Genomic DNA, 14,622 nt, shown 5'->3' with positions numbered 1-14,622 from the left:
TCCAACTTTCACGTCTAAGTTTTAAACGCGCGATACGAGGTAATCCTTACCGATCTATAACTAACTCTTGGTTGTGACAGAGAAACAATATAAACAGTAAAAATCCAACGGCGAACTTTGCAAACCGCAAAGGAACGATGTAGAAATAGGGCTCTTCTTTCATTCACAGCGCACTATATCTAGCTGTGCCCCAGCGGAAGGAGACAGCTGCGTTGTTCGGCCATATTGTGTGCTCCGCCATTTGAACAATCGTGTTCACTTGGAAGATACGATCGCTTCAGTTTTCTGAGGATTTCTACACGCTAAGTGGATATATTTCCATTTTGGAGTACCGTATCATCTAGTTAAACCTCTGTAGTAGCTGATGTGGCAATTTTTTGTGTGGTTTGGCTCCAGTTAGAACGGAGTTTCGATGGAGACCGAACCTAAACCACAGCGCTTTCAGCGGAACAGGCGGCGTGAGAGAGCATATCAGTTGCAGCAGGAAAAACAGGGTACACAAGATGCTAGTGGGGACGAAGGAGATGAGTCTCCACCCCGCACTAGCAAGGATAAGGGGCGTGGCAAGCCCAGGAGACGAAGAAACAGTTCAGTAGAAGAGGATATCATCGACGGTTTTGCTATAGTCAGCTTCAAAAGCCTGGAAGATTTGGAGGTAAGTGCTCATTGACTGCTCTAGCCAAGATCGCTAGCACATACAACAAAGACGGTGATGTTGCCAGCTAGCCCATATGTCTGAAATACACGTGCGTGCTCTGGTATGTTCCACATTTGTTTATATACTGAGGGGGGTTTGGATTAAATCATCGATCGCTTCCCCACCATCCTATTTTAGCGCACCTGCATGCATCCCCCGTCTTTTGTGTGCTTGTGTCAGTTTCTGCCTGTCGATTTCCGGGCACGTTTCAACTGGCTCGTGAGGCGGTAAGAGGTCTATCAGAGGCCACCAGATCAGCTGTAGAGATACTTAGAATTAAAGATTAAAAATCATATCTCCTTGTTCATTCTACTTCCGCAATGACTACCTCAATTATCATTAATCTAAACAGGGGAGTTAATTCGCCTCATTAACGTCCGATTTCGTTGATATTTAACCAAGGGCGTTGCACCTTTCACCGCGGATATGTATATTTCACCTGTGTGTATTACCAAGAAATTGACAAGTTTACACAAGTGTGAAATACCCCTGTTAGGCAACAATCAACATGCTTATCACAGTGTATTAATTCAAATCATTACATAGCAGTTACAATACACATCGCACCTGTCTACACGTATATGATTATCAAGTGTACCTGTCCACTAATGTTTAGGCCATTTTGAACCCTTCACTGTTATTTGCTTTTAATTGACATCTTGTTTTGATAACAATTGATTTTGCAAATACTGCTGGTCTGATGAAAGCAATGCCTAACCCATAATCAGATAGGCAGAAAAATTGATTTGCAATAACTATATTGACTCTACTTAAGTCAATACAAATTCATGGGCAAAATGAAAAGGCGAGTTATGAATATGCCATGTGAATATAATATTGCAGTATTTTGATATTTTACTGTGTCAGCAAGGAGGAAAGTGGTATACAAACACAAAATGATTTTATTGGAAAGGTTAAAGTATCTTAAATTTGTTTTTTCTCAAAGCTGATTCATTGCCACAGTGTTTACTTTGATGTCGAACATTTAAACTTGCAAATTACATATAAAGTGCCCTTTAGTATACAAACGTTTATGTGTTGTACTACATGTACTGTTAGATTTCATGTCATCAGTGTGTTTTTTCTGCTCAGCCATTTGTCTTAAAGATCCTTGTCACCTACTGTTAATCCCTGATAAATAATAAATGAACAAGCATCCTAACTATTTGAACACTTGAAGTCACACCAGAGACCTAGAGTTATCTAAGATTTGTGTTGGTGCTGAACAAGTTGTTTCAAAGTGACATCTAATGTTTGGAAAATGGTAAAGTTATCTTCAAAATTATTCTACTCTTATGACAAGTCAAACCTATAGATTTTATAAGCATAATCCAATTATCTTAATGTTTCTTGCTACTTGAGGTGTTTATAGTACAAATACAGTGTTCCTAATTTAGGGGGTCATGGGGTCTGTAGGGTTTGCTTCTGCAGTGTTGTATCTGGGCATCCCCAGATTTCTCTCTATATATGATAAGGACCCTTTATCTTTCATGCTTAATTTCAAACAATTCAGTATCACAGCGGTAGAAACTAACAGTTTTAGTCCACTAGTCCTTATAAAGATAACATATAGCAAAACCCTTAAAATGGCTTATTTCTACTTGTCCTTATGATACCTTAACTATTGGACAGTTCGGTAAGGACTACAGGACTAGTGCCAATTTCTAATGCTGGTATCATATGTATAACGTAATGGTGCTTGTAGAGTCCATTCAAATTACTTTTTGTCAATATTTATTTCTGCAACAATATAGAGAGGGTACTGGTTTAGAGCAGTAGAAACTAACACTACTAGTCCACTAGTCCTTATAATGATGACATATAGCAAAACCGTCAAAAATTGCAAATTTCTACTGGTCCTTATGATACCTTAACTATTGGGCAGTTTGGCAAGGACTGGAGGACTAGTGCCTATTTCTAACACAGGTTTATTCAAGGCATAATTAGCAATACTGCACCTGACATTCGTGTATGTAAATTCAGACAAGAATATTTTGATAAACATCTTTATTTGTGATGTTTTAGTATACTTCAGGGTTCTTGTAACTCATGTTGAGCACTAGCTGGAGAAATATATCAAATTGTTACGGCATTTTGTATCCATAAAATATTCCTTATCATTTGCAATTTCTATGTGCCACTCACCTTGCACCAAGAGAACATAATGTGAACATAATGTGAACATAATGCTATGGCAGTGCTCCTTACAACCAGTATGTAGTTATCTTGTGTATGATAAACCAAGAAACAGATTTCTTTAACATACATGCTTATTATTAAGGCCATGAATTACCCATGAAGTATTCATCCCCAGTCTGTACTATTGTCCCCAAGTACCTACTGATGAAGCTCTGCCCCTGTTGTCTAGTGGATAGAGCATCTGCCTGAGAGCAGAAAGCTGGTAGTTCGATCCCTATCTGCTTCATATCAAAAGATGGTACTTGTTTTTGCCCTGCCTGCTTCATACCACAAGATGGTACTTGTTTTTGCCCTGCCTGGCTGTTGGCATTAAGGGGATCAAACAAGGACTGGTCATCTCTGAGTTTGTATACTGTGTCATGTGGTGCATCCATGTTAAACTGCTTCTTGGTGTATAAAGGGTCTGGCAAAATGTAACCGCCGATGGTCTAGAGTAGTTATTACAAGCAGCCACACACACATGCTTGCACGTTGTTATGAATGCAATTATCTTGGAACACAACTAGAAAACCCATTTCACATCACCTTTTGTCTCCATGTGCCTACTGATGAAGAGTTTCTATGTGAGTTTTTCTCAAAGGTGATCACCGTCATCAGTCTATGCTAAAAGGTTTGAGTATGGAAGCCTAAACATCTCTTTGCATCATTTTCCGTAGATTTTAGTGATATTATGTTGACTGATACCAGCTGAGCTTACTAGACAGGACCGAATTTTTTACTTGACTCTGGCTTCAGACTAGATGCTCAAGTCACACACCGCATCATATAACTGAATACTGTTCGAAACAGCGTAGGGAGGCCGGGTAGCATTAAACAACAAACACACACACACACACACACTCTCATGTGAATCTGTCCGTGTTGAGGGGTGCTAGGGTAGCCTAGTGGTTAAATCGTGTGCTCGTCACGCCGAAGACCCGGATTCCCGACATGGGTACAATGTGTGAAGCCCATTTCTGGTGTCCCCCGCCGTGATATTGTTTGAATATTGCTAAAAGCGGCGTAAAACCATACTCACCCACTCACTCGAAACCGCATAAAACCAGACTACCTTTTGGTAAGAAAATCACAAATGCGAATATTGGATGAAGCTCACAGATTCACACCTCACAACAGAAGCCCATAAAATCAACAACTCTCAAGTTGAAATAGATGGTGATAATGTTCTGTTGTAAATAATGGGTAGAGACACCAAGTCTCTGAAGCAAGGACATTTTGAAATACTGTGTAACAGAACGCATATAATGTGACATCTGGATCGCTAGATGAGTCCCATTCCTCAGCACCAGTGTTTGACAGCTGGGGAAGTTCTTGTCGTGCTTGTCATCATTCGTGTAAGTAAAGATTTAGGGGGGGTCCCTTTATTAATAAAGCCTAATAAAGCCAAAAATAACCCCTTCCTTTATAACACTACTGTTACTGCTGATTTAGAGAGTCCTATTGACATGGTGTGCGTTGACTTGCAAATGTAGAATCAGATTAATATGGATGGTAAAGCTTCTATCCGTTTTGTTTAGATTGTCATGTTCTGGCATATGTTGTCTATTTCTCTCTGTATTTTAAATGTGTGTGTATGTAAAATGGATGGTGCAGCTATGTATGTTGTCTAGATTAACATGTTCTGTGATATATTGGATATTTTTCTTTCTATGTTCACTGTTTTGGTGATTAACAGGATTCAGTTGAACAAAAAAGAAAATTCATATGCACATTCTCCATTCTCACTTTATGACCCCCCGGGTAGCCTAGTGGTTAAAGCATTTGCGCGGTACGCTGAAGACCCGGGTTCGATTCCCGACATGGGTACAATGTGTGAAGCCCATTTCTTGTGTTTCTCGTCATGATATTGCTGGAATATTGCTAAAAGCGGCGTAAAACCATACACACTTACCCTTATGACCCCTATGACCGCTCTCTCAGTTTGTAGGTGTCTCAGGAATTCACCAAGTTATTTCAAGCATCTTCCTCTGTGACAATGACTTAGTTTTTCTGTTTAGAACACAAACAGCCTTATCTCTGCAGCTGCAGAAACATTGTGATGATGTTATGGTAGTGCCATGATGAAAGCGTTGTTGTATACTTGTCAGTGCCAGGCAGCTTTTTGTCATTATTAGCTCCAGCAAAGATCCTCATCAAGTTGGTTTAAGATGTTGATAATGATGTACTTGGCCAATGTTAAGGTAAAGTCAAGGGGTTGTCATAAGCCCAGTGGTAATTGATTTAGGGGTCCCTATGTTCCGATGTTCTAGTGGCAAACCTCATGAACCTGAGGACCTCCTATGTTTCGAAACTGTAATGTATACCGTATTCAACACAAAAAGCACCCAGGGCACTCTCAAAATAAGAAATAGGGGCTCTTATCAGAATATAATTTTGGTGAAAGATCGTCAATTTCGTGGTTTATGCTGACAGCCTGAAATGATACAGGAAAAGTCTGTGCATATTATACATGACAAATATATTTTTCCATAATTTAATTGCCTGTAATGAAGGGTGCATATAACACACGAGTGCGTATTATACACAAATAAATAAGACTTGTGTACATTGATCAATCGGAAGGGTGCTAATTGGGATTGTTCACTAGCCAATATATTAGCAAATATCACCATGGGCGCTTATTACGTCGAATACGGAATATACTGAACAAATAAAGTTAGGGATCATAAATAGTTTGGGGAATATTATATTGAAATTGTGTGCTGTCTTTCACCACAAAAGAGATTTGCCCCAAAATGGTCATGTTCCCTAACTTTTATTGTTGAGGATATATACTGGGCCTGATATCTTGTCATAATCGTTTGTCAGCAACTTAGACACAGCCCAAAAGATATTGCACCTGGCCTTTAAATACTGAAACACTTCTTTGGAGTATTCAAGTATGTTTGAACATGTACTTTGAAATGTTTTTGTGGTGGAAATCATCTAAGCCCTGTCTATGTGCTTCATGAAAATGTTCACGTTGTTTAAAGAATGGTATAAACCAGTCAAGCACACAACAGCATTTCACAAGTTCTTAATAGCTAGCAGGCTTCAGTTATGTTACGCACTACCAAAGTAAATGTCTCCACCGCCTAGTCACTGCATTCACACAAGTGTACTGAACAAATAAAAGTTAAGGGTCGTGAATATTTGGAGGGGGGATATTTTATGTAAACTGTGTGCTCAGTAGTCACTACAAAAATAATCATCGCCCCTAACTTTTTTTGTACAGTATATATATTCCTTCCTAGAAGTCAGTGAAACAACCAATTTCCGATAAAGCAATAAAATAGTTAATTGCATTTATCAAGTGTATTGCCCTGTAATGTGTTATTTCAAAGGTGAATGGCAGCCAGTAATTAACGTTGCGTAATGTCCACCCACTTCCACTGACCCATAGCAATCGAAGGTCTGTCAGTGAGCCCTCAGCCAATGAGGCGGCCAGCTTTTGTAATGAACAACTGGACTTATTCAGTAATACATAACCTGGGACCAGGCAAGAAATCGACTACCCTGTGTAACAGCACACTGCTGTTTGTTATGCATGCAGTTCATTCGTCCATTGAATAGAATCAGTGACTTGTTATAGAGCAGTCGTTTCTCTAGCAAATCTTCCTTTGTGCGTCCACCTGTTAATTCCATCAGACACCTTGCTATTGAAATGACAATTGTGTGTTTTCTTTATTCATTAGGAAATATACCACTTTAATCTGATACTGTTTGCGAAAAGTAAACATATACTGTTTCTAACATTTCTCCAATCCTTAGCTACTAATCAGTAAATATATCTTATTTATAAGGTTTTTCATTTATACAATTAGCATGATAAGGCTCTATCTTGAAATATAACATGTCTACAGCAATGTGCCTTAGGCATACCATGTTGATAACAGTGTCAATTTCAGAATGAAATATATATTACTTGTATATTGCTTTTTATTTCAATCTAATTCTTTCAGTTGGCGTTATGTGCTTTTCTGTGTTAAACATTCTCTTCATATGGTGTGTTTATTTATGATGTTTCAAGATGTATTGAATATGATTATGTGATCTTTCACATTAATAATATTGATATTGTACTTCGTAGCAACTGAAACTTAAAAAATAATAATTCAACTTCACTATGTTTGGTACACTTATGAAGTCTGTATTGATGTATGTGAATACTATGATGGTTTGGTATTGTCTTACTTCTGTAATCAATATATTTTGCGAAGCATGTCAGGATGTTGGAGTGTTTCTAAATTTCATAATGATTTTTTCAAGTACAATCTTGCCAAAATCTATCAACACCATTGAACTGAGGATTGTGTTATTAAATATGTATTGTAACTGTTCTTGATCTAAGTATCTTGAATTTGATTTAGTCCATATATTTGTTAGTTACATATGTTGTCAAGGTGGAATTGGTACAATTGTCATTGATAATGTTCATATGTTGTCAAGGTGGAACTGGTACAATTGTCATTGATAATGTTCACTGTAGTGTTATCTCATTCATTGGGAAAATTTACTGATATCAGAAGTGAATCAGTTCAGTTGTTGTTGATTCAAGCTGGTGTTAATGTTGTCATTGAATCTATGAATGACATTTTTTGTTTGCCTTTATCTAGTTCAGCCTAGTTCACAGGGCGAGTGACTTGGAAGTTATACATGACAAGGTTTGTTGATTCAGGATGTCTATAATATGCAGCCTTAGAAAAGGTGGAATATTTTACAGCGTTAGAAATTGGCACTAGTCATAGTCCTTGCCAAAGTGCCCAATGGTAAAGGTATCATAAGGACTAGTAGAAATTTGTCCTTTTTTATGACTAGTCCAAACTATTTCAAACCTTATTTCCCTAGTCCTCAGTATTTGTTGTTTGTCCTGCATCGAGAAGTGGTTAATAGTAGCACTCAAATGTTACTAGTCATTGAGGACTACCATCACTGGATTTTTACTTATCCTTGGCATAGTTTACTTGAATTTTGTTGTCACGGACTACTCGACAAGCGTGAATTTCAAAGACTCGTAATATCTTGTATACTGTCCTACAGAAGTAATTGCAGGTTGCACGAGTACAGTGTACAAACTGATACTTTTTGGTTGGAAAATTTGCCTTGTATCTGTTGGTCTGCAAATGGGTGAAATAATTTAGCACTGAATGTTCCTATTATGTGAGTGCCAGTGTGTTGTCATTGTTTGGGGCAAGATGAATTATTTTTCTTTCATGCAGTATAAGATGGATTATGAAACTCTTACACCAAAATATCTGATCCATAAACACATCGTTTGGATAAGTGGAAATTTGTAGGCTGCTTTACCCATACGTTTGTTTTTTTGGCCAATTGCTGGAAAAAATGTCATTTTTGTCCTGGAGTTGTATTTTCCTGGTTTTTGAGAAGAAAGTTTGTGCTATCATTAACAGTGCAAAAATTAGGATAGGACTGGTAGTGGAACCAAGGGTATTTTTTGAAAGCCTGATTGACAATGTTGTATAGTGCATGTGTTTAACAATGTTTAACAAACACCCCTGTGCATTGTTAATGGTTTCTGTCAGTTAGGTGGGTATTACAGCTATGTTTCCTTCATCTGAATGTGAAATATGTCAGTGTGAGGGCTGTTGTGACACATCAGCTGCATACATCACCTCCGGAACTATTTTCATGTTAGCAAAGCAGGTATCAACAGCCACTGTTTACAGGGATATCACCTTTGGACTTCTGATATTGTAATGAAATATATAAGGATTAATTGAAGTGGTGTTGAAGTTCATATTATATTATGGAGCTGTTATGAAATGAGTATGTTTATAGGTTTAAAAGACTTAATACAACTTTACCCAGCACATTTCAAATTGGTAATGCTGAGAGAGAGAGAGAACCTAGTGTTTGTCCTCTTTAACAGCATACCCAACTGTATGGACTGATGCTCATGATATCAATCACTGGTTTGTCTGGTCGGGGCTTGATTATTTACATGTTGAAATATTGCTGACTGGGGTGCTGACAGTTTTAGAACTATCCTCTGTTTAAGACATCTCTTTGTGATACTTGGGGGCAGTTGGGTAGTCAAGTGGTTAAATCTTTCGCTCGTCATGGCGAAGATCCGGGTTCGATTCCTGACATGGGTACAATGTGTGAAGCCCATTTCTGGTGATATTGCTGGAATATTGCTAAAAGCAGTGTAAAACCATACTCACTCACTTTGAGATTCTTATTCTTCCTTATTCTGGTTGGTGTCATATGCAGTGAAATTATCCATATTAACGTATTTCCTGAATGACAAATCATGATCACAGAATATTCTTCCTCTCTGTATATAGGGGCATCCCCCAAAATATTGTGTGGAGACAGGATTTCATTACAACCAGGGACCGGATTAACATGGTCTGGATTAAAGAAGTTTCAGTGTAATATTCAACAGGCCTTTTTATCTTTTGCTAGTTGGTTAACACAATTTTGGGTCTAAAATTCAATATAGGTTATCCAAAACAACAATAATCAAAATTTCAAATTTCAGATTACGACTACTATTTAATTAAAATGAAACTTGTAGGTCACATCGTTACGTGAGTACGATTGCAAAATAATACTGAAAGGTAATTGTTCGCTGAAAAAAATCCCATGTTTTGCACATTTCACTTAATTGTGAAACAGTCGGCCCAAATCCTTTTAGTCAAAAGTAATTTTTCTCCCTATTTTCAACGTCGTTTTTGTAAATGGTCTAAATGTATAAGGCCTCAGTTTGCATGCAGCAAACTCTGCTGAACATGTTGATTGTTATAGAGCCCAGCATCCTCATTGTGAGTTCTGAGCAGTGCTAAAATAAATAGGGCCCTCAAGGGACCCCTAAATACTGAACCTTTAACATTAGGGTTATCACAAGGACCTCTTGACTTTTGTGCAAATCTCAAACACTGGATAGAGAGTGACCTCTTTGAATGGATCTCAAATATACTACTATCCAGTTGTGTGTTAGTGAATATGTTTGAGAAACTGGAGAACTGACACCAATGTCAAGTATATTAAAATAAACAATTGTATTATCTTAAGGGATATCCATTTTGTCAGGTGATTATGCTTGAAACTTGTCCAGGAATGACTGAATAATATTCCACTTCATGGAGACCAGCTTTCAGAGCTTGTGGATCATGTTTCGAGATTGTTGCACAGGGAATGCTGATGTTGTGATATTCACCGTAGACATGTTATGAAAGGTTCCAAGCCTCAAGGGACTATGGCTGTTAACTGTTGAAGTTATTAAATAGATGCGCATATGCTGGCTGTTTTGTTGCAATATTGTCGTGTGTATGTAGACATTGACGAGATACCAATTCCTGCATCAATAACATAAGAAATCAAGTCGAACCCAATAGTAGCAGCAGTTTGATTGGCTTGTTAAATATAGGGGGCCTAGCCCTAGTGGGTTGTTCAACCTCCAGAAAAAACATACTTTGCCACAGTGAGAATTTTGGGGCTGATCATGTTCACTTGATCCAATTTGTTATTCTTGAAATGGTCCCCAGCAACCTATGCTTGTCGCAAGGGGTGTCTGCATGGATCAGGGGTCAGGCTTGTTGGCTTGGTTGATAATGTGTTGTATCCAACCATGTGCTGTTTTTATCATGGCATGTATCAATGATTATTTACAAGACATCAGTGTATAGTGGGAATAGTGCAGCATTAACAACAAACAAAGTAAACAGATTCACACTAATCTTCTCACAAGCGAAAAAACAAATGTTTTTTAAGAACAAATTTTTTACTGATAGTTAATGGATGGAATAGTTTTGGTTGAACAAAATTTCTGTGTCCAAAATGACAAAGTAAATGTGCATCAAGTTTCATCGGAGTGTGTCACGTTCAAGTGGGGTAACATCTTTTTTTGTACATCAACTGCTGCGATCATGTGAATATTGCTGTGTACCAGTAGAATAACAAAATCAGAGCAATGGCATATCTTGTTAAGGATTCTCTCTCAGACTGAGGACATGTTTTCCCTTTCAGTTTACACTTTTTTTGTGTTGAAGGGTGAATTTGGTGTGATGTTATAGGTACTTGAAATTGAAATTTAACTGAACATGCTATTTGTTTGTTTGATTGTTTGTTGTGTAACGCTGTACTCAGTAATATTCCACTAGTTTGAATGCTGTGTGTAAATAAGTGAGTTTGGACAGTGATCGAAGGGCATCAACCAGGTCAGCTAACGTGAACACCCGATCCCATCGACATGCTGCAGTAATAATACTTCTTCTAATATGAAACTTTGTAACTAAACACAAGACTGTAAGTTATTATATGTGTATTAACTTTGCTATTACTTATGGAGGAAGAACAACAGAATTTCAGCCTTTCTTAAAAAACAGTATTTGTAAAATTTATAAAATCCATATCAACCATGCAAGACATGTCTTGTAAGCTTTAAATCAGTATTTATTCCAAGTGTGTCTACAAAAACTTCATACATATCGCAACAAGTCACAGTTCATTTTGTGACTTAATATGTAATAAATCTTGTAACATCATGCTTTATTCATACTTCCTTCTATATCCCAGGGAGTAATATTGTCACTGACTTGTCAATATCACACCTATTACAACAGTTCTCTCTGCGTTACACAGTGTTATTGTTATGTGAGGATGTAATTGACTTGTATATTGCATGCCTCTATACCGTCTCTCATCCCTCAGCTCAGTGTTCCAGCTGAGGGCTGTTTACATGTGATTAAGTCAAGTTAATGAGGCGTAACTTTGGTGTATATTCCTCGGCTTGTGGTGCATAATCTTTTAATAGTTTCCCTTGCATATTGTTTGTGTTAACTGTGCGTTAATGTCGTATGCCTCGCATATTAGCCGTAGCATGTACACGGAGATAAACCCGGACATTCCTCTCCTTGCCGGTGAATAGAATGTGCCAAGTTCATTTGATTGAAAGTCTGTCTTGAAGGGATTATGGTTTGTGGTGGAGGTTTTTTCATTTGTGTTGTATGTGTGTGAGAAGGTCAGAATTTACAGTAATTGGGGGCTAGTGGTGGGAGTGTTTTGTCATTCTTAGGAGATTTCAGCCCAATTTGTCTCCAGCTCAAAATGCCTGCACAAAACATAGAGGCTTAGATATACTGTTGAGGAATGGTAATGGAGTGCAGTTTATGCATGTTACATGAGGTAAATGCCAAGGCCCAGGCTAGATGCTTGCTGTTACCCTGATCCCCGGATTTACCATTGTGGTTGTTCAGTTGGCCTTTTTACAAATACTACATGCCTGAAATACAGTCACATTTGTGCTTTTGATATCAAGACACTGTTAGGATTGGTGTAAAAATATTATTTGCTATTTGTTCAAAATGTTTTTCTTTAGGAATTGATCTGTATGAGAACTTGTTATCTTACAAATAATGCAAGTGAGGGGCATCACGTTTCCAAAAGCATTTATCGCAGTCATTGTTCTCTTTATGCTCAGGGTTTTGTCTGCAGCAACCCATGCTTTGCATTTGTCTGATGCCGCATCTCCAAGTAGCTGATGTACTTCTCTGGCTCTGTTTGATCGCCTCCATGATTTAGTGATAGAGTGTCCGCCTGGAGAGCGGAAGTCTGGTGTTTCATCCCCGGCCGCATCATACCAAAAGATGTTAAAATATGGTTCTTGTTGTTACCCTGCCTGGTGCACGGCATTAAGGGGCTAAAATAAAACAAGGACTGGTCTTCTTGGAGTCTTGGAGTATACTGTGTCTGAGTGGGGTATTCATGTTAAACTGCGGTATGGTATCTCAGAGGGCTAGTATTATGAGATCAGCATTAGTCACACAGGCAGACACGCACGCACACATGCATGCAAACATGCACGTCGCTGTATCAGTGCAACAATCTTGGACGCGATGTTAAACCCCATTTTACCTCACCTCTGACTCTGTTCAGATTCAGTTTGACAATCTGGACTCTGGTCACATTCAGACCAGGATCATACATGCATGAAAAACCCATGATTAGACAATGCCTATGATCACAAATAATCATTACAGACCCCAATGCAGACAATGCCTACTATTAATCCCCAGGACTCCAGGGGTCAGGTAGCCACTGTGATGTTCAACATCTCCCCCTGGTTATTATGCAAGACAGTAAGCTTGTTTCTGCATTCAAAGACACACACATATGAATAAGATCTGAATATTTACATGCCATTACCAGCTTTACCCATGCATCGGAGGCTTCAAAATATATGCAGTGTCAACTCTCACATGTTCATGTTGGCAGCCTAAGCCAGCCACAACAACAATCTTTAGAGACCTACAAGCCTTAATGAGCTAAGCAGGCCCATATTGCAGGCATATCGCAATGCACGTTGGTTCTGGGTTGTACATCACAGGCATCAGTAGAGGCCGGGAGTTGCATGTACTCGTGGTGTTGAAGTGCCATACTTGCTGATCATGTTTTGACGGAAGTGGTCTTGTTGATTGCACCGCCATCTTGTTCTGCAATTATGACTAACTTGCTTCTCTCAATTTGAACGGCCTGGCCTCCTTGACATTTTCATCCCACGTCCTCACTGGCGAGAGAATATAATTCAGATTCTGTTGCTTTTGTGCTTTTGATTTCATATGTACACAGGACTACTGTCATGGTCAAAATTCAAAACTGTAGTAGATAATCCAAACAGGAATTCCGGGAATGAGAGTGATCTCCCCTTTGATTGACCTCAATGTTAATTTGCTCTTCAGCTGGTAAATCAAGATATCAGGGATTAGTAATCCCAGAAAAATGACCCCGGCAAATGATTTTAGATTGATAACAGTCTTAGCATATAAATACTTGTCCTCAAGGGAAAAATGATAAGTGCAGCTTTCATTACAAAAAAGGCTTCCAATCATTGCAATGTTGGCAATTTTTGTCATGTTCAATAAAGAAATGAGACGAGCTGCCATTTATCCCTTGCAGTAACCAAACAATCTCAATGTATGTTTAATGAAAAAAAATTCAACAAACAATTGAAACTCTATCCTGTCGGCGGGTTAATCTGCGATCAGCCTCAAGTGCTTGAAAAGATAAGGAAGCAACCCGATGCCAGGCCTTGCTTTCACTGCACAATCTGGTGTTATGTATGTCCCGACTTGTACCGACAGCAGAGTGTATTGTTCAGGTACGCTGACAGGGTAATAGATAAGCGACAGTAAACCCATTGCATGAATCATTGATTGCAACAGAATAAGTCGTTTTATGGTTTTTGTTTCTGGGTTGCTATTGATAAGTCAATTTGAATTGTTAATTGAAAATGAAATTTGGACAAAGAAACAAATATATACTTGTTTCGTGTAGTATTTGAGTAAGAATAGTGTCATTTTGAAAGCTGTTTCAATGCCAAAAATGTTCAAATTGTATATATTTTTTGTTTTATTTAGTATTCATTAAGCTGTTTATGTTCTGTATTCAATTTGCATCTTAATACACTGGCCTACAAAACGTGTACATTTTATTGTTATAGTTTGTAGAGTTTTCTATGGTGATACTTGTTGAACAGATGTTACACGTCATTTAAGTAGATATCAATCATGTTGATGGAAATTATAAATATTAGGTGAATGTTGATTGTTAGTTTTTGAATTAGTTATTTCCATTTATCTGGATAATATTTTGTTAAGATAATATTTATTTCTTCATAATGTTAGATTTTATCAGCTCTTTTTAGTGAAATAGACAAGCCATATTTTAATTGAGTATTGTAATAGACATCCAGACATGTCTATAACAGGTTTATGTCATTGTCA

The 14,622-nt window shown here is 38.0% G+C and overlaps 1 protein-coding gene across 2 annotated transcripts in view; it reads left to right on the top strand.

Moving 5' to 3' along the window:
• The first annotated feature begins 220 nt into the window (after positions 1 to 220).
• The window catches only part of LOC124142085 (autism susceptibility gene 2 protein homolog), a 251,314-nt gene continuing 236,912 nt past the window's right edge, over positions 221 to 14,622 (top strand). For both annotated transcript variants that reach the window (XM_046510351.2, XM_046510350.2), the window contains exon 1: positions 221 to 655. In XM_046510351.2, coding sequence (XP_046366307.2) covers positions 413 to 655 — 243 coding nt within the window. In that variant the 5' untranslated portion in view covers positions 221 to 412. The remainder of the gene's footprint in view (positions 656 to 14,622) is intronic.

The sequence above is a fragment of the Haliotis rufescens genome, unplaced genomic scaffold (assembly GCF_023055435.1).
Source record: "Haliotis rufescens isolate VD_foot unplaced genomic scaffold, xgHalRufe1.0.p SCAF_38, whole genome shotgun sequence".
Taxonomy (NCBI): Eukaryota; Metazoa; Mollusca; class Gastropoda; order Lepetellida; family Haliotidae; genus Haliotis; species Haliotis rufescens.
Note: the sequence above shows the minus strand (reverse complement) of the source record. Positions and strands in the feature narration are given on the sequence as shown.